This window comes from Chrysemys picta, chromosome 9, assembly GCF_011386835.1.
Source record: "Chrysemys picta bellii isolate R12L10 chromosome 9, ASM1138683v2, whole genome shotgun sequence".
Taxonomy (NCBI): Eukaryota; Metazoa; Chordata; order Testudines; family Emydidae; genus Chrysemys; species Chrysemys picta.
Genome location: NC_088799.1, coordinates 23,225,590 through 23,246,924, shown reverse-complemented (window position 1 = coordinate 23,246,924; position 21,335 = coordinate 23,225,590). Strand labels below are relative to the sequence as shown.

The 21,335-nt window shown below is 39.6% G+C and overlaps 1 protein-coding gene across 1 annotated transcript in view; it reads left to right on the top strand.

Moving 5' to 3' along the window:
• Nucleotides 1-21,335, top strand: part of RSRC1 (arginine and serine rich coiled-coil 1) — a 337,138-nt gene that overhangs the window by 119,175 nt on the left and 196,628 nt on the right. Inside the window, 1 exon segment of the mRNA XM_005286996.5 lies at nucleotides 10,269-10,305. Coding sequence (XP_005287053.2) covers nucleotides 10,269-10,305 — 37 coding nt within the window.

Below are 21,335 nucleotides of genomic sequence, written 5' to 3'. Positions count from 1 at the left end.
CTTTTTAAAAACTTAGAGCAATCTGAAATGTGTGTGATTCTTTGCTATGAGTAGATTGGTAAAATGTTTATTAAACATGGCATGTTTTGTATAAAAGTTATTTAAGCTTCACAAAGTTATTCTTTTGATTATGTATATTAACAACATTACTCATCGATGTCAACATTATCAATGACATAAGGTGTAATGATAGCACAGGAGTTGTGCTGACACCATGTTACTGATACTTGTGGGGGAATTCTGTGCCACTGCATGCACGCAGAGTTCATTTCCCCTGCAGATTTCTTTGCTTCCTCACAGAAAAATGACTTTCTGACAGAGAAGCAAAGGGAAGCCGCAAGAGCGGTCACATGCCCCCCTGCATCCGGACCTCTGCTGAGCCCCTCTCTCTGCATCCAGAGCCAGCCTCCCTGCATCCGGACCCCAGCCGAGCCTCTGCATCCAGAACCCCCCCTGCATCCAACCTCTCCCCCGCCAATACCCAGACCCCCTCCCCCCAGTGAAACTCACTCCTCCAGTATCAGGAACCCTGCACCCGGATCAATCCCTACCGAGCTCCTTGCACGTGAACCCTCACCCTGATGAGCCCCCCCCCACACCTGCCCCCCCCCCCCCCCAGCAAGCCCCAACCGGCTGCACACCCCCCCCCAGCACCACTTCCCCAGCACTCAGATCCCCCCTGCTGAATCCCATCTCTCCACACCCAGGACCCCCCTCCCCCCCCCAACCACCTTCACCTGGCCCCTCTACAGAGTCCCATTCCCCTGTGCATCCAGATCTTTCCCACATCTGGACCCCACTCCCCCCAAAGGTGCCTGCACCCAGATTGCCCCACACCTGCATCCCCCCCACACTAAGCCTCTCCACACTTGGATCCTGCTGGGCTGAGCCTGCCTGTCCCACACCTGGATCAGGGGCCAGGGCTGGCGTCTGTGTGAGACTCTGTCCCTCTTGCTTGCTATCTTGGTGCACGTGGCATGGAGGGGCAGGTTAGGGTTTCTGAGGCAGGCCCGGCCCTTGCACTGTATCAGGACCGGGTGTAGCCTCACTGCCGAGTCCATGTCCCGGGACAGGGGGAGAGAGGCTGCAAGGTGATCTTCCCCCCTCCGTGCAGCCAGTGGCCTGTGCTCTTCACTATCATGCTGGAACCTCCACATTATTGACAAATAAAATATGCAGAATTTTGAAATATTGCTCACAGAATTTTTATTTTTGTGTGTGTGCAGAATTTTTAATGTATTGGCGCAGAATTCCCTCAGGAGTACACTGAGGAGAGGTGCACTGCATGATCAAAAGTTGGAACTGTAACCCAGCCTAATTTAAGGTACATTGACATTGCACACTCCTTTTGGTGGTGTGTAGAGTACATACACTACATGCTCCTCTAGCATGGGTATAAATAGTGGTGTAGATAGTGAGGCACTGCTTAGGTGAGTAGAATAAAGACACTCCTGAACTATGTGGGTATGTACCCTACTTGGTTCTCTGATTGCCCCAGCAGTGCCTTGCCATTTGCACTGATATTTTTAGCAGAGTAGTTTCCTGCTGCCTACCCGCTGTTTGAGCCTTCCTTTTCTGAATGGAAGGGCTCTAGCACTGGGATAAGACTGTGGCAGCTCCCTGCTCCCCAACCCTTTTCCCACTCTAGGACCTGCTGGCTTGCAGGTCCCTGCTGTAGGAGTCTTTCCCTGAAGCAGGGAGTCTCCAGCAGTGTGGAGCTGCCAGAGTCTTTCCTCTCTGCAGTAAAAGACTCCAACAGGGAAAGGCTCTGCCAGAGCGTTTCATTGATGTGTATCTACACACTGCCCTGTGAACACAGCCTATTTTCATTGTGGTGGGTGGCTACACATACCATACATGCTGTTGCAAAATGTGTACAGTGTAGATGTAATCTTAGGGGGGGCTCTTTTGTCTCCCTGTCTGGCTAGCCCATGCATTGTGGTTTAAGTCTCTTCCTGCCTTTAGCTAAAGTACTGGAGGCTCCTGCTTTTCCAGCCAGCACTCTGCTGACACTGCTAAACTCATTCATCGCAATATGATGCAAACTTGGTGGGAGTGGGATAGTGGGGCAAATTGTTTTGACGTTTTACATACAGACACTTAACTTTAACTCTGTCTAATTCATTGGTTCTCGAACATTTTTACTGGTGGCCCCTTTCACATAGCAGGCCTCTGAGTGCGACCCACCTTATAAATTAAAAACACTTTTTTTATATATTTAACACCATTATAAATGCTGGAGGCAAAGCAGGGTTTGAGGTGGAGGCTGACAGCTCGCGACCCCTCCAAGTAATAACCTCCCGACCCCCAGTTTGAGAACCCCAGTCTAATTCTTGAGGTCTTCATGGAGCTAATGGCGGGGTCTGCTGTTCCCATTCTCCTTTCTTGAGGGATGATTTAGGAGCTGGGAAACTAGTTGTTCAAAATCCTTTTGATGTTATTGTAAGGATAGCTGGCAATCTAACCTTCTCTTTGTCTAGCCTTGTAGCAGCAGGATGGGAAAATCCTTCCTGTTCCTTTAACACTTATGTCAAGTCCGAGTGGTCTGGGGTAATGAGTTTGAGTTCATTACTGATATTGATGCCTTGCCAGCCCTTTGCCCCACCTAACATGCTGAGAATGTCATCAGCTACCATGTTGTGTGGGACAAGGCCTTTAACAACATTTTTTGTCTTGAACATTGTTCTAGTTTGACCAGATGTCCCAATTTTATTGGGACAGTCCTGATTTTGGGGACTTTTTCTTATATAGGGACCTATTACGCCCCCCCCGTCCCGATTTTTTACACTTGCTATCTGGTCATCCTACATTGTTCAGTTATTTAGGACACAGATCAGGGCAGCTGTATTGAAGTGATAAAATGCATTGTTAGATACTATAAATAAATACTTGTTCAAATATTTTTTCCCAATCTGAGTTCAATTCCAGATTCTATATCTGTATATGTATTTTGGAGCGTGTACCTTCCTGACAAATTTCCCTGCAGAGGTATCTATTTCTTCTATTGTTTTGGGGCATAATAATCCTTCTTGTGGCTCTTGCCCACAGGCACTGCCTCCCAGAGTGCGGAGCCAGTGCTCGGTGCAGGGGCAGTGTGCAGTGCCCCGTGCCACTGCCCCTTCCCTCTTTCCCCCCGCCTAGGAGCTGGACCTGCTGTTGGCTGCTTCCAGGGCACAATGCGGTATCAGATCAGGTAGGGACTAGCTTGCCTTAGCCAGGCAGCACTGCCGATGGGACTTTTAATGGCCCGGTCAGTGGTGCTGACCAGAGCCGCCGTGACCTAGTGCCTTACATTCTGCGACCCAGTACTGGGTCACGACCCACAGTTTGAAAACCACTTTTAAATAAAGTTGTGGCTTTTGCATTTAATTGCATTATGATATTCATGTCTCATAGTTTCCATGTCCACATCAAATGTAATTGTGTGTGTGTGTGTGTGTGTGTTTTGTTTAAAGATAGTAATGAAGTGCTAATGAAGACCAAAGATTTCAGGGCTTCTTACAATAATGTTTCACTGGTGAGGAGTATGTTAATAGTCTGTTATGTCGAAATCTGGTTACTGGTTCTGCAATTTAATGCCTAGTTTTGATGACTACACACTCATCCTAGCTATGTCAAATTTGGTGATGCAGTAATAGCAAATACTATTGTAGTTATTTGAAATTTTACTGCAAGTGACATTATAGCCTTGGCTTTGGTTAATTGTATGCTACCTGGTATTCTAGCCACAAAGCTATTGCAGAGAAATTTAGTCACCAAGGACATAATCGAAGTTTCAAGAATTAGTCAGTAATGATTTCAGCATGTAATTGAGACACTAGGACTAGACTGCTGTGTGTCTGTCTTGATAATGAATGATATGCAAGACATTTGCTAATATTGACTTGAACAGCAGCATACATTAAACTCAGACTTAATACATATTTCTATTTGTTTCCCCTCTTGTTTTTTATACTGTTTATTTAAAAATATAACATAAACATGTGCTAACAATCACAGACTAACCATCATCATCTGACTTAGTGGTCAGTGAAAACACAGCCCCTGTGACACTACCTCAGTATTAACTGCATTGCAGTACGCACCCACTCATTACAATGGCCAGAAGTAAAGCAGTCCATTGGGTGGGTGTTTTTATTAGGTTTCACTGTAGCATCTGGAATACAAACATTTCCAAGTGCTTTGCAGAATTAAATAATATGACACCAAATAGGACACTGCATGGTAACTGATACTGGGCTCTTCATTCAGAGCAGAGAAGGGGAAAAAGAAATGTGATTTTAACGGCTATGCAAGGGAATGACACAGAAGTAGATGCTTTACTATATCTGAGCTGGGGGCTGAAGAAATGTCTTTTTCCATTCTGGCATAACCAAACTACCCTTTGCTAAGGAGAAATAATATCGAAACCTTTATTCTAGACTTTTCTTCTTACCAAATAAAATAACTTCATGCCTAATTAAGGTACAGGCAGGGCTGATGAGAGCGGGGGGAAAAGGGGTACTGCAGCCCTGAGTTGAGGGGGGCCCCGAAAACATCTAACATCTGTGTAGATGAAATTAAATGGGAGGGACTGTGGCCCCAGTGAACATGATCTCCTGGGCCCAGGGTACTAGTACATGCTCTAGTCAGTTTTTAGTTATGATCCTTTACTTTTAGAGATTTCTCTGGGAAGAAGGTTTTTTTATACTGTATTGGCCAGAAATCTGCTTCTATGCCCAAGTTGTTAAATATGGGTGAGGTCATAAAATATACCCTTTTATACAATACCTTTCATTGCAGGGATCCCAAAATACTTGAAATATTATAAATGCACAGCACTACTGAAATATGATCCCTTCTGTGTTGGGGGATAGTAAGCATTCAGCATGCCGCACCTCTTGTTCGGGGGAAAGGGTAAACCTTTTCCAAGGATAGGCTCTTTGCCCAGCCAGTCATAGTTCTCTCATAACCCCCAACCCCTTTTCCCCAGGCATCTTAGATTCATTGATTCCAAGGCCACAAGGGACTATTGTGATCATCTGCTCTGACCTCTTTTATAACACAGCCCATAAAACTTCACCAAAATAATTCCTAGAGCTTTTCTTTTAGCAAAATTTCCAAGCATTGTTTAAGAATAGCCAGTGATAGAGAATCCACCACAACCCTTGGTAAATTGCTCCAATGGTTAATTAGTCACTGTTAAAAATGTATGCCTTTTTTCCTGTCTGAATTTGTCTAGCTTCAACTTCCAGCCATTGGATGGAGTGGAGTTATGCCTTTCTCTGCTAGACTGAAGAACCCATTATCAAATATTTGTTCCGTGTGTAGGTACTTTACAGATAGTAGTCAAGTTACCCCTTAATCTTGCTCAGCCAGTTCCAATTCCTCTCCTTCCTGCTCCTTGTTTAATCTCTCTCCCCACAATCCTGGCCTCTAGCCACCCTCACACCTCACTGGCTCCTCATCGAGTCTGGTCTCCCTCACCAGGGTCCTCATCCAATCTAAGCTCCCCTCTCCCTCTACTCTTTGTCCTGGCCTCTTTGGCTAGCCAGTCAATTCTTCCCCTGCACCTCCTCAGATTTATCTCCCTTGTGCCCCACCTCTTTCCGCACTATTCCTCCCCACCAACAAGTCCGTTTCCCTCCCCTCCCTCCCTTCCTCTTCATCTGATCTCAGTTCTTGCCCCACAGGTTACCCTCTCCTTTGTTTCCTGTCTCCATCACTCAGCTCCCAGTCTCCATCTCCATCTCCCCTCATCTCCCCTCCCAGTCCCTCCCCCACACCAGGTCTAGCTTTTGTCCCTTCTGTAGTTGAATTATGCAGCTTCTTTCTAAACACTGCACAGCAGGGGGGCATTGGCTTTATGGCCACTGCAAATAACAATGAAGAAAATGGACTACCTATAAGTAGGTGAAGTGTTTTGTTTAACTGTAGTGTGCAAAACAGCAATAGTTGTATATTTCCTGATTGTGAAATTGCTATTAAATTGAATGTATTAATGCAGGTAAATTATTATTTGTGAAATCATTAGTTACTTGAGAGCATGACTACTTTTAATTTTTTTTTTCAGTAACCTAGATTAACTGTTTGGCTTTATCCATATGTGTGTATTTATGTACCATATATACTCATTCATAAGCCGAATTTTTTTAGTAAAAAAGGGAAGCACCAGAGAAGGGGGTCGGCTTATGAACGGGTATAGAGAGGGAGAGGTGGGATACAGCCCCTCCCCCCAACAGAGGGAGCAAGGAGAGGCAGCACAGCCAGAAGGGAAGAGGCGGGGCCAGAGTTTCTCTGCTTCTGGCCACGCTGCTCTCCCCCCAGCCTCTGAAGCAGCTGCAGCTCTGGGGCTGGCAGGCTGTGGCCACGCCGCCCGGCCCGCTGGAGCACGCTGCGGCCGTGCCGCCTGGTCCAGCCCGCTGGAACATGCTACGGCCGCACCGCCCAGTCTGGCCCGCTGAAGCAGGCTGCGGCCATGCTGCCCAGCCTGCCGGAGCAGCTCCAGCCAGGCCAGAGACATTCTCCCCTGGCCCTCACCAGATAAGGTGGGAAGGGATGGGATGGGGAGAGTGTGGGGGTCCCGGGCTAGGGGTGGGGTCATGTGGGGGGGTGGTCACAGGGGTTACTCCCCTGACCTCCAGCTTCTCCTCCACCCCCCCCCCCCCAAATTTCCCCACCAGTTGCTGTCCCGGACCGTCAGGGTAAGCAGCTGGTGCGCTGGGACACTTTGTTTACTTGGGTTTACCTCTGTGCCTGCGGATGCTCAAGGTAAGCAAACCATCTCGGCCTGCCAGCGGCTTATCCTGATGGCCCCGGAGCCAAAGTTTGCTGACCCCTGAATTATAGGGTCATCTTATGAACAGGCCATAAAAAAATCCATCGGGGGGGGGGGGGTCGGCTTATAAACGAATCGGCTTATGCTCGAGTATATACAGTATGTCAATATATGTGTAGGTGTAAATCAGCGTTTTCAACAAATATCAACTGATATAACCTGTTTCTTTGTTCGATAAACTTTCAATAATAAGTTAACATGAGCTCAATTAGGTACCTACTTTGTGGTTTCAAGTAATCCAAAGATGGCTTCACTTGCCTCATTGAATTCCTGACTTGTTGTTACAGATCCCTCATGGCCATGATTCAAATTTAGTTTAGCTGTAATTTTTTCCTCACCTAACTTCACTTTTGGACTAGTTTGAGTGGTGTGCTTACTGTCTTTAATGAATGCTTTTTAAAATAGTTCTTTACAGTTGAAATTCATAATAGAGGAAAATCACAACTCCAGAGCTGATGTGAAGGGACAAGAGAAGTAAAATTACAACTAAGTACTGTACCCAACAAACATGAAAACAAATGTTGTTGTGCTTTGTAGACTAATAGTTTGAAAGGCAAATGTGTATATTGTGGGGGCAGTGTAGTGTGGAAAAAATGAATGAAATTTCTGGAAAGCTAAATATTTGTGAATATGAAATTAATATTAGCTATCTGTTCTTGCACAGCTCCTTTTAAACTCTGAATCTGAGGCTGTGCATAAAACAGCTCTTGTCGCCATTTACAGTGTTAAAAAGGATAATGTATTCTATTAAAATCTTAGGTGAGTTAATGTTTTGGTAGTCATTTTAAAATGTATTGTGACTATGGTGTAGCAACAGTTCCAGATTTTTTATAATACAATATTTAGAGTACAACATTAATTGTAGTAGTGTCTTATTACCTAAAGGAATACATTTTTGAACAACAAAGATAATTTTGTCTTAGCTACATTTTTACTAGATGTCATTGTATGATTGAGCCATGGTGTCCTCTGGCTGGTAAGATGCTTACATTGAAACTGACAGGTGCCACACGGTTTATTTAGGACAACCTCAGCCTTGTCCTAGTTAGTTTCATAATGTTTGCCTTATGTATGTTCAGCCACTGCATTTCCTGCTTTAGAGCCTTGTGTTACACCAATATTACTATCTGTGCTGCCTCAACTACAAATTGGATGAACAGCCAGTGACACTTTTTCAATATTATTACATTAAACCAAGTGGATTTTGATTGATAACCTAATATTCAACTAATGCAAAACATCAATCATGGCAAGTATATTAATTATTTAATATTGCAGTCTAATTCAGAAATCGATGTGCTGCATGAGGGGAAGGGAAACTCACTGTTCCCAGAAGACTTAAGACAGAACGATTTGAAAAAAATACCCCCCCCCCCCCCCCCAAAACCCTGCTGTACTCTTGTGTGTTAGGTCGATACAAATCTTTATTCATTTGCCAATAATCTCTTCCCATTTTCCACTTCAGGACCATTTTATCAGTTTTGAGACCTATAATTGAATTAAGTCTGCTTTCAGCACAGGGCAAACGGAGTTGCACAAATATTGATGAAGTCATGACAGGGACAGCACAGGAGACAGACCACTAAAGAGGACAGATTTTATACTGTTAGCTGGAAGCTTCCTCCATCAGTGTCTTGGATCCTGCTTCTCAGTAAATTAAGTTCATTAGGATCTTTAGCACCAGAGGAAAAAATATACAGGACTTCATTTTTATCTAAATAATATATGATCTTGTATAGGAAGTTTTGGTTATAAAAAAATAGTATAAGAGAAGTCCAACTTTTCCTGTGACTTCATTTAAGATGAATTTGAAGAGAATAAGTATCCTTAGCATACTTACTGGAAGCTTTGTCAAAATTATAAAGTAATACTTTAGTTTCATATAGAAGAGCCTAACATTATTAACATCAAATAATTTACAAAAAGGAATTCAAAATTAGCTTTGTATATTAAAATTTGTGATTTTTGTGTGAGACTAATGTAATGTCAATGCTAGTAACTAGATAATGTAAAAATGTCTTAAATAAAAGGAGATTGCATAATTACTGGAGTATTTAAAAGTAACATTAGGTTGGATGTATTTAAAATCACATTTCCTTCAATATTTTTGTATTTGTAACTCTTTAAACCTTTTTTTATATTTTGCTAGTTAGCAAAATAGAAAGGGCTGATGTTTACCATTTCAGAGGAATGAGGGTTTTTTTTGTTTGTCTTGCCATTTCTGGTTTTATACGTCTGCGTAATTGTTGAAAAAGAATATTCTACACATAGGTAAACACTGTTATATGACCCAGGAATTAATTGCTTGGAATGTCATTTTTTTCTGTTTGACATGATTGCGACATCAACAGAAAGGGATAGTTAAGTTTAGAAACAGATTTAATGTTGAATCTATGAAAGCAGAAACTGGCTGTCATCACTGAGTTTTTTTTGTTTTTTTGGAAGTGCCAGAGAGAAGGCATCTTATTCTGTTCACTTCACTCAGCTGGGCAAATTGTTTATCCTTGTCCAGCTTGGCAAACTTGCACTGTATCTGTGCTCAGCAGTGTGCATTAAAGATTAAGTTTTCAGTCTACATTTTCCTTGCCGTAGTGTCTTCAGGTTCTCATTGGTCCTTCTTTGTAACCTTCCAATTTTTGTGTTTTTGTTTGTTTTTCCTTATTTTTTCTATCTGTGCATTAGAGTTTTGCAACTGATGTGAATAGAAATATGTAAAGTTCTAGCATCCCTAACATCATCTAGTTAATTAACGTATGATTAATTCATTATCTCCCGTGTTTATGAATGCTCAGAACATTTGATAACAAAGTTCTGGTAGAGGGAGCTCAGACAGGCAGTGCACATAGATTTTTGATGTGATAGTACTAAATTTGTTTTTTGTTTTTTTTAATTTTTCTGTGAAGTAGTGGTGCTTTGTTTAAAACATTTTTTTGGATTAGTACAGTGGTTCTCAAACTTTTTGTATTGACGACCCCTTTCACACAGCAAACCTCTGAGTGCGACCCTCCTTATAAATTAAAACACGTTTCTTATATTTAACATTATTTTAAATGCTAAATTCACAACCCTATTGTTTAAAATGAATTTACCTTTTCTCACTGCTTTTCAATTAAGACTAAAACACATTTTTATTGAATTATTGTTATAAGCTTACTTCTGTGCTGCTGCTGGCAGCGGCGCTGCATTCAGAGTTGGGTGGCTCATGACCCCGCACATAATAACCTCGCAACCCCCTGGATTAGTAGGTCCTGGGTTATAACAATTGTAAGGAAAGTAAAATTTTGGAGTTTAAGTAGTCAAGTGTTTTTAATAGTCAAGATGTAAAAGTTAAGAACATTAGAAAGATAGTCAAGAATTTACATGACTTTCTTTTGACATTTTTTGGGTTAAACATAAATCATTATAGACGGGGGTTTAGCAACTATTTACAACTTCTGTTCTTGTGTTACAGGGACTCTGGAAACATCAAAGCTGGATTAGAACATCTGGTAAGTTCTAATTTTCTCTTGAACATTTGCATCATCTTTGATATCTGCATTCCAAATGAACACTTTTGAATGAGCTTTGAATACCTTGAATTGAGAAAGTCAACCATTTCCCAGAGGGTCAGCTTACTGTTATTATGTGAAGGCACTTACATTTTCATTTATCTTATGGTTTCAAGGGAATTTTAATTTTTTTAAATTACTTTTTTTGATGTAGAGATGAAATAAAATGGACTACAATCCTTGGATTGATGATTGCCTTAATTATAAACAAAAATTGTTTGGTGTTGGATTTTTGGCATATCCTGATTTAAAAACAACAAACTTGTGTTTAAAAAAAGCAAATATTGCATGCATAAATATGGTATGTTTTAGTAATCTGAAGTCTTTGAAAGAAGTACACAGCTTTGTTTTTTCTATTGTCTTTGCCTCATGAATAATGTATTGATTTAAATTCCATTCAGTTGTACAATATAAAATAATTGAGATGCAAAATATTTTTTGGTTTAAGTAAACATATTCAAACCACAAGTGAAAGCAGGACATACGTAGCGTTAAAAACTAATCAGTTGATCAAAACTGAAAATCCAGTATTATTACAAGTGCAAAATTCATCAAGATTAGTTTATTAATGTCCGTGATCATCAGAACACTAAGCATTTCATGTAAATGGATCATTTTAAGTCATTGTGTGGGTGATGGTTACATCTAAATGTTCAATAGTACACTCTCTTCTCTAAATACAGTGTGAGAACTTTTGAGATTTAAGTCTTCATTTAGGTATACAGAAAACGATTTATATTGTTGTACTCTGCCATGAACCATAAAAGGATATAATTATCACTGCTGAATACAAGTAATTTTTAGCAGTTGCTCATCGTTTCCCCATTATTTTCACATTCTCGAATGAGGATAACTATTTAGGAAAGTATGAGTTTTGTAGAAGCTTGTGGACCACGCTCTTCCTGTATATTTCCAGGAGAGAGAGAGGACATGGACCATGTATGGCACAGTTGTCAACTATCTCTTTTCTTTTGGTGGGATGACAAGAACTCCATCCCTACTTGTATTCTGAATCTGCACGTACTTGAACTAGTTGGTTATGTCCGAATATTACAGTAGTTGAGAAATGGATCTTGCATGCTAGTTGAACCTCTTAAATAAATTTTTAAAATGTTTCATTTCTCTAGTGTTGTCAGGTTGCTGTAATCTAATGGGTTCGGAGACTGCTTCTAATGCATTATAAAGATGCTGTTGTCCTGACAGATTATCATGGCTGGTACTTTTTTCTAAATTGGGAATAGTATGATAGTTGAAAATGCAAGTATGATTTATAATGTCACCTCAAACCATCAGGTTAAGTAAGGAGAGGCTGAATGGTTTTCTAGGAGCCTCTGAAAAAAGGAGTCTGGTTCACTGGCACAAGCACTGTAGTCTAGTACAGTGGTTCTCAACCTTTCCAGACTACTGTGCCCTTTTCAGGAGTCTGATTTGTCTTGTGTACCCCCAAGTTTCACCTCACTTGAAAACTACTTGCTTACAAAATCAGACATAAAAATACAAGTGTCATAACACACCATTACTGAAAAATGGCTTTTTTCCTCATTTTTACTATATAATTATAAAATAAATCAATTGGAATATAAATGTGTACTTACATTTCAGTGTATAGTATATAGAGCTGTATAAACAAGTCATTGTCTGTATGAAATTTTTGTTTGTGCTGACTTCTCTAGTGCTTTCTATGGAGCCTGTTATAAAACTTCTCAAATATCTAGATGAGTTGATGTACTCCCCGGAAGACCTCTGTGTATCCCCAGGGGTATGTGTACCACTGGTTGAGAACTAGTGCTCTAGTATTATGCGGTAAATTCACTGGAAAGATAATCTCTGGAAGTTCTCAGCACCAAAAGATTGTTGGTATAAATACACATCATATCTTTTAATAAAAGCTTGTCTTCATCAGATACATTTATTCTCTTGTGCTTCTATAAAGGACTTGTAAATAAATACAAATAAATAAATTAATGGAGATATCCTATCTCCTAGAACTGGAAGGGACCTTGAAAGGTCATGGAGTCCAGTCCCCTCCCTTCACTAGCAGGACCAAGTACTGATTTTTCCCCAGATCCCTAAGTGGCCCCTTCAAGGATTGAACTCACAACCCTGGGTTTAGCAGGCCAATGCTCAAACCACTGAGCTATCCCTCCCCCTTTGACAAAAGCCTCCATACTTCGTTAGGAACTCTTTTTTAATAATTTTGGAAAAACAGCTGTTGTACGTACATTTGCAAACACAGAAACTGATTTTGCAAGATATATAGAGATTTGTGTTATGTATTGAAAGCAGGATTCATACTAGAAAGGGTTTTACATCCTAAATTTATAGTCAGACAACTTCATGCAAGCCTATTTACTTTACCTCCAACAGATTGTAGGCACATTTGCCAGAAAAATTAATCATTTGATTATAGCAAACTCACCCTGTTTTTTTTTTTTAAAAGACTATTTCCAAATACCTCTAAGGGAATCACTGCCAATATTTAAAAAAAACAAACACCTGATATTAAAAAGAGAAGAAAATACTTTGCATTGATTAGATAGACTGTTTTATCCCTTGACTTTTAAAAATGAAATGGCACCCATGTTAGTTGTGGTGTAATCTTCACTCTTCCTTTAAATGCACATTCCTTTCAGCCATATGCTTTTCACCACCTTATTCATATGGTTGCAATCTATCTAGGTACTTCCAAGTATTTCTGTGATGACTACCACCTTGGTATCTAACCTCTATCTGTGCAACTGACTGAATTATGTAAAGTAGAATATCTTTTCCAGAAACCTGTGAAACATATTGTAGGTCATCATTTGAAAATATTTTCTAAATTAAAAAGAGTAGCTGTTGTCATGAATTGAAGATAATTAATATTTTAGACTTCACATGCATACATCAGTTGGTTATTTCTGTGGTATGATGTTTTGAGGTGCAATTAAGGCTGCCCCTCCGAGTGAACTCCTTAGACAGCTTGACAGAAATATTGCCTGCACCCTAGTGGGAATTGCCCTCTAGTGTGCCTCCCACCACAGGGTCAGGAGTGTGATCAGGTTGCACGCTCCTGTGCCCATAAAGGGCTGAATCACTTCTAAGGTCTGAAGAATTTTGCTTAACCGTATGAAAAAAAAAAATTAATAGGAAAATCTATACACATACCTTTTTAATTCAGAGAATTAGTGATTCACAGTACACTTATTTAAAACATTGTAATTGTAACTTTATAAATTATTTTTGGATAGTTCTTCAAGTTACAGAATTAAATAAGTTGTAGAAACCTCAGAATAGAAAGAGAGTAAATGTTTGCAATTCTCAGTGGTCTTGTTTTCTAATAGTTATGCTAAAAAAGAAACATGGAGCCATATGAGTGGGTTTTTTTTTTCCAACAGAGAGATCCCATTTGTGCCTTTCATATTGTATAACATTTCAGAGTGATGATCCTGCTTGTTCTTGTGGTCAAGCAACACAGTCCGACTGTTTTAAGTGTTGACGTGCACCTTGTCATTAATAGCTTATTTAGCCCATCAGTAGCTTGCATGAATACAGTTATTGCCTGCTAGCCATGTTGTTGTATATTAATCAATAATTAGCAACAGGGATGATGATAAACTCTTCCCAGGCTGGCCATATGGATTTGTGCATGGCCTATGCAAGTAAAACAATTGTTCACTATTTACATTTATAGTCAAATAGCTGTTAGGTTACATTACAACTAAGATAGAGCTGTTCTACCAGTGAATTGTAGTTTCCAGATTAAAACTGTTTAATTGTTATGGTTTTGATTAAAAAAAAAATCCTAGTATTCAAGCATATGGCTTGAACTTCAGTTTTTTGCTCAGTGATGTTTTGCCCTTAACTTACCCTTTTTTGTAACCAATGCTATTATTGACTCTGAAAGTGTGACTCTCACTATGTGATTCATTAAGCTGGTCACCATCTTGTATTTCCTTCATGGGAGGGATTCCAGGAGCCTGCTTTAAAAGTTTTATTTTCATTTCAAATTTACTATACAGTCTGTATAGTCCTTAAATTGAAGAGAAATTTACAGATTTGGAAGCTGCTCAAGTGACAGCCTAATTTCTTCTTCCTGAAAGTTTATGATGGTGTCAAAAAACACATGGGTCCTAAAACACATCATTATCGGCATGTCTCATTGGATGGCAGTATAGGAGGTATAGGCTCTGAGATCAACATATGCTGTACTTGTATCTGTAGGAAGTATTAATCTATCCGAAAAAAATGCAGTTTCTCTAGATATCTGATACAATCAAGTGGATTAGGTTTCATCGGTTTACAAAAATATAATAGTCATGTAATGTATTCGAGTAATGTATTTTAATTACCTAAATTTATTGAATATATGAAAATACTTGGGCTTTAGTCTAGTATTTTTCAACTAATTAGAGGCATGCAGATGTCCAGTACAGAAGCTCCCCGACTTACGCAAGTGTTCCGTTCCGTAAGTCCGGATTTCCGTAAATCGGGTTTGCATAACCCGGGTAGCGTCTGTATTGCCCCCATCATGTTATGAATCATATTCACAGCAATACCTGGACACAATAGGATAACTGTACACAGGAAGATAAGCCTCTTAACTTTGGATTTCCTTGCTTTATATAAACTTGGTCTACCAAAGAGACCTCTCTAAAGAACAGCTTTGCTGTTAACTATTCAATGACACTCTTCTTCTCTTGTGGCCTGATCCAAAGTCTACTGAATTCAATGGTAGACTTTCCATTGATTGAATTAGCTTTCGCTCAGACTCTTGGTGATTATGGAACCAATATCCTAGAATGATGAGTAAATGAGTAGGTCACCATGATTAAATGAGTTGCTGGCTTTTTAATGATCTGTAAAATGGAGATGTTAACTACTTGTGTTAACTAACAATCAGTTGCCACTCTTCACATGAATAGTGATGTTAACCCTGGCACCCTGACTAATTTCCATACTAGCCAATTATATTCTGCTAGCTTGAATTCTCCCTCAGTTGAATAGGAGCAGGGCTGTTTGAAAGTTTCTGCTGCAGCTGTTTTTTATAGAAAATTGGGTTTTTGATTAAAATCTTTTGTGGGAAATGTCTGTTCTCCACAAAAGAACTTTTATGGGGGAAAAAAAAACAGAGTACACAAAACCTGAAAAAAAATTATCTGGAAATGCTGCTGCTGCTATGGTTCATAGGAGTTGTAGTTTGGGTGCTTCATTTATCTCATTCTCTTCTGTGGACTGGGTTCCCTGGCCAGACTACATCTCTCAAGATGCATCTTGCTGCAGTCTCAGAAAAAGGGTAGAAACATGGTGCATCGTGGGAGATGTAGTCTGGCCTGGAAACTCAGACTTTAGAGGAGAATTGGGATGTCAGACAGCCAAACTGACCCTGAAGCTTTGTGATGGTATTTCTGGATAGACATTTTCAGTTTTTGCTGAATAATTTGAATCAAAAAGTTAAAATTTTCTGTGGGGATGGGAGGAGGGAACCACATTTTCAGACTAGCTCTGTAAATAAGATATTCTTCACTTCATATTATAAACTGCTATAGAGTTATGTTGATTTCTAAACATTATAAATGACAATTTCTTAACTCAAAGTATTACAGCCAACTTGGAGGAATTCTTTAGACCGTGTCCCAGCAGATAAAGCAGAACTGACCATAGAACTAAAAGTTAATGGTATTTCAGGTACAAATGATCATGACTAAGGCTACGTTTTAGTCATAGATATTTTTAGTAAAAGTCATGGACAGGTCACGAGCAGTAAACAAAACAAAAATTCACGGCCTATGACTTTTACTATATATCCCTGACTAAAACTTGGGGGGGTGGCCCGGGAGGCACACCCTGGGGGTGCCACGGGTGCTTGAGGAGGGCGGGCTAGGGCAGGGATTGACAGGAGCCAGGGCTGGGGCAACGTTCTCTATCCGGCTCCTGGGAAGCAAAGACCTCCAGTTTCTAGCTCCACATGCTGCCTTCGTTCCACCCCAAGCCCTAGTTCTGCAGCTCCTATTGGCTGGGAACTGCAGCCAATGGGAGCTATGGGGGCGATGCCTGTGCCTGTGGGCGGAGGCAGCATGTGGAGCTAGGAGCTGAGGGAGGGGAGTTTCTATCGCCCTTCCGGGGAGCTCCCCCCAGGTAAGCACTGCCCGGCACCCAATCCTCAGCCCTGAGCCCCCACACACCCAAACTCCTGCTGCTGGGAGGATGGGGTGGGGGACCTGAGACTGCCCCAGCAGCAGCCATTGTGACTGGCCCAAGAGCTGCTCAGGCGGCTCCTGGGCCAGCTGCACGGGCCACTGCAGAAATCATGGAGGTCACGGAATCTGTGACTTCCATGACCTCTGTAACAAACACGGAGCCTTAATCATGACTTGATCACATTTATAATGTGGACGCAGAATGAAGTCCAGATCAATAATATATATACCTGGTGCATTTAATGGTGCCCAACGTCACAAAGCTAAAAACAATTATATGTCAAATGAGCTGGGAGGAAGAATTTAATTCGAAAAATGTGAATGATAATTGGAAATAATTTAAGAACACCTTACTAGAGGCCCAGAAAGCCACAATTGAGGAAGGCGGCCAGACTGGCTAAAAACTAACCTGGTTTAGAGGGGAAATGAAGGCAGCTGTAAAAATATATAACAGATGGAAGAAGAGGGAAGTTAATAGAAATGAATATAAATCAGAAGTTAGAAATTGTAGAAAATTGTTAAGGGAAGCAAAGGGGGGATACAAGGCAAAATCTTTGGCTAGCAGAGTTAAGGACAATAAGGAGGAGTTTCTTAAGTGTGTTAGGAACAAAAAGAATCCTGACAATGGACTGGTAGAATTATCAATAATAATCCAAAAAAGGCAGAGGTGTCCACTGTATATCTCTATTCTGTACTCAGGGAGAAAAACAGCTTATGTAGTTTGATCATATGGTGATGATACCACTCTTTCCATTCCACTAGTCTCTCAGGAGGATGCTGAATAGCAGGTACTAAAGTTAAACATTTTAAAATCAGCAGGTCCAGATAACTTGCATTAAGAGTTTTAAAAGAGCTGTCTGAGAGACTCACCGAACCATTAATGTTCATTTTCAATAAGTCATGGGGCACTGGGGAAGCTCCAGAAGACTGAAAGAAAGCCAATGTTTTGCCACTTTTTAAAAAGGGTAAACAGGCCTGTGATTACCAGAGTCATCCCGTTAGTTTGACATTGATCCTTGGCAAGATAATAGAGCGGCTGATATGGGACTTGATTAATAAAAAATTAAAGGAGGATAATGTAATTAGTGAAAATCAATATGGGTTTATGGAAAACAGATCCTGTTAAACTTGATATTTTTTTATTAGATTGCAAGTTTGATAAGGGTAATAGTGTTGATGTAATTTTTTGTATGTCATTTGACTTGGTACAGCACAATATTTCAATTGGGAAATTTGATATAAAATTAACATGGCACACATGGCTGAATTAAAAGCTGGCTGACTGACCGATCTCAAAATGTAATTGTAAACAGGGAATCATCAACAAGTGTTTTTCCAGTGAGATTCTGCAGGGATTGGTTTTTGGCCCTGTGCTATTTACCATTTTTATCAATGATCTGGAAGAAAAGAAAAAATCATCACTGTTAGAATTTTCAGATGACACAAAAATTGGGGGTAGAGGTAAATAATGAAGAGGATAGGGTCACTGATCTGGATTGCTTGATAAACTGGGCCCAAGCAAGCAATATGCATTTTAATACAGCTAAATGTAAAGGTATCCATTTAGGAGCAAATGGTGTAGCCATTCTTACAGGATGGGGGACTCTATCCGCAGTGACTCTGAAAAAGATTGGGAGGTCATGGTGTATATTTAATTGAACATGGATTCCCAGTGTGATGCTGTAGCCAACAAGAGCTAATGTGATCCTGGGATGCATAAACAGGAGAATCTCCAGTAGAAGTAGAGAGGTTATTTTACCTCTGTATTTGTTACGGCTGCAGTTGCTGCTGGAATACTGTATCCAGTTCTGTGCCCACAATTCAAGAAGGATGTTGATAAATTGGAGAGGATTCAGAGAAGAACCATGAGAATGATTAAAGGATTAGAAAACATACCTTATAGTGACAGGGTCAAGGATCTCAATTTATTTATTTTAACAAAGAGAAGGTCAAGGGATGATTAGATTACGGTCTATAAATATCCACACGGGGAACAAATATTTAAAAAGAGCTCTTCAACGTAGCAGAGAAAAGTATAATACAATACTATGGCTGGAAGTTGAAACTAGACAAATTCAGACTAGATATCAGGTGTACATTTTTAATGGTGAGAGTAACTAACCAATGAAACAAGTAACCAAAGGTTGTGTTGGATTCTCCATCACTGACAATTTTTAAATCAAAATTGGATGCTTTCTAAATAATTTTGGGGAAGTGCTGTGGCGTGTGCTATAGTGGAGTCAAATTGGATGATCACAGTGGTCTTCTGGCCTTCATATCTATGAATCTATTAATATTATACCCTAAATTCAGCTGGATTTCAGTAGTAGACCCCTGTGTAGCACTGTATTTCAGGTAAAGTTTGTAAAGTCTCTTCAGGATGCAAAGTGCTTTATACATATGTAAAATAAAAGCTTAAAGTGCTATTTCAGGTTTATGCTATGTGAATACTGGTGAGAGGCAACTAGAACTTGACAAAAATCTCTAGACATGAGAATGAAAAGTATGAGAATATCTGATCAGGGTCACAAGTTTAAAACAGCAAAATAGGAGACATCAGGAAAGCTTGAGCAAGTTCAGGATATTTTGGGGTGGTATGAAGGAGCATTTGAAGCAATGTGCTTTTATGGGGAAGGAAACAGTAGCATAAAAAGTCAAGTTGAGGTGGGAAATGAGCATGAATCTATGCATTTTTAGAAATATTTCTAGGTAACCAAAAAATGGCCAAACTGATGAAGAAAATTGGGCGCTGTGTGGTTCTGATGATATCATAACCCATTTAAACTTTGCTCTTGTGGTTTATGATGTCACAAAAACCATCTGAGGTATTTATTTCCTTGTAAATCCCTATCATTCATGACTCTCACTTATTCTGCATACAGTTTATGAATTTTTACATACCAGGTAGTTTGCTTACATAAGTTATTTAAAAAGTTTAGTTTGCTATTTGATACAGTAAATACTAAAGTCTTCAACTTGCTTTATTCACTTATTAGTTCTTAAGATTTTTTTTTGTTACAACATAACAGGTATGTTATAGAAGTGATTCTTGTTGGAGAGGTTGGCATAAAAATACGTGCACTGTTAACATCTTCCTAACAGGATTATGATGTTACCTTTTTTTTTTTTTTTTTAACAGAAGACGACTTTTTTGATTTTGGTTTGTAAGAAGGTTGAACAGATTCAGACAATGCTCAGGTGTGATCCCTTTATAAAATTGTCTTAAATTACAGTTTACTCAAAACAGTAATTCTTGTGTCTTTTAATTCTGAAAATATTCCAGTTAATTTCTACTATATAGATTGTGTCACACATGAGTATTTATGTAGACACATGCTACATAATAGTTAATGGACTAAATTCTGCCCTTGAATCTGTTTGCATACCTCCCATTAAAGTCAGAGGTTGGTGTGTGCATGCAACTGAGGGCAGTACTGTTATGTCTAGACAAAAAATACCCTCACACTTGTATTGCTAGTCTGAGGAAAGTAGCAGTAAAAGGGGAAAAAAATTGTCCTTGATTAAAAATAGAGTCTAAAATTGTGTATAAACCCTAAAATTCAGTTTTAGATATAGGGGAAATAAAATTTTACTTAGATAAAAATATTTTAAAAATGCGAAAGGTTTCTAAAGTAATTTTTCTCTCATATGTGGCATATGAATAATCATTTTAGGGATGGTCTTCATAACATACTCCCTAATGTAGCCATCCTAAACTCATGCTGATAAAACACTTAACATCATGCCACACTACCATGTATGTAAATCATTATTATGGATTAAAATATGCACACATGTCCAAATCTGAAGACTCGACATGTTTTTTCTGTCAGCTTCAATTTTGAGGACTTTTTCCTAGTTTTTGAAAAATGCTAATTTTGAATGTGTGTGTATGTGGGCTGGGGATCTTTATTTTGTCTTCAAAGAAGCCTCTGCACAAGAATATGCTTGAGATTATTTACCGAGTAATTGTGGAAGTATAATTTGACTCATTTTTCAAAATACAGGGACACAAAAATATTAAATGCTTCACTAAAATTCCATACAGTCCTTTTAAAATCACCTAAACTGAATTTTTTTAAAAATTTGCTTCATTTTTTTTCAGAAAAAAACCCTTTTTTCCTCCAAGAGTTAATGTTAAGATTTAGAAAATGCAAAGTTTTTATTTTCATTATGAAGTGATGAATATTAGTGTTAAAATGTAGGTATAGTTCGTATCGAGCTTAGTTGCTGTTATTGGCACTGATCCAAAGTCAATTTAAATCAGTGGGAGTTTTTCCATTGATTTTTACCATATATTGATGTTTGGGGACTTGCTTTCTTTTTCCCCATCTTATCTGTTAGTGAAATAAGCTCTTCTTCTTTCTTTCCGCTGTCTCTCAAGAAAGCCACCTTCAGGAGTCATACTTGGGGTAGGCAGTCTCTGGGACTTTCTTCCTATCCTAGCTTCAGTATAGGAATGTATTTTGTTGAGGAAAAAGAGTCTTTAGGTCTCTTCTTGTCATCCCCCAGACAAAGTAGCCTTTAGGCATAAGGGGCATGTTCTAGGAGCTTCTCTCCCACACTGGAAGTCTCAGAAGCCAGAAGGTGAGGCTAGTCTTTCTTCAATACATCATTCTCACAGTCAGAAATTGGCTTGGACATGCAGGAGAGTTGTATCTACTCCCTGAAAGGGATGTGTCTGTCTGGTTCTACGCTCTGTTACAGTTATTGGCGAGCAAGATGTAGGGACAGAGTATCTGAGATTTTTGTTGGCCATTGTAAGCTTTCTGCTGCTGCTAATGGCCTCTC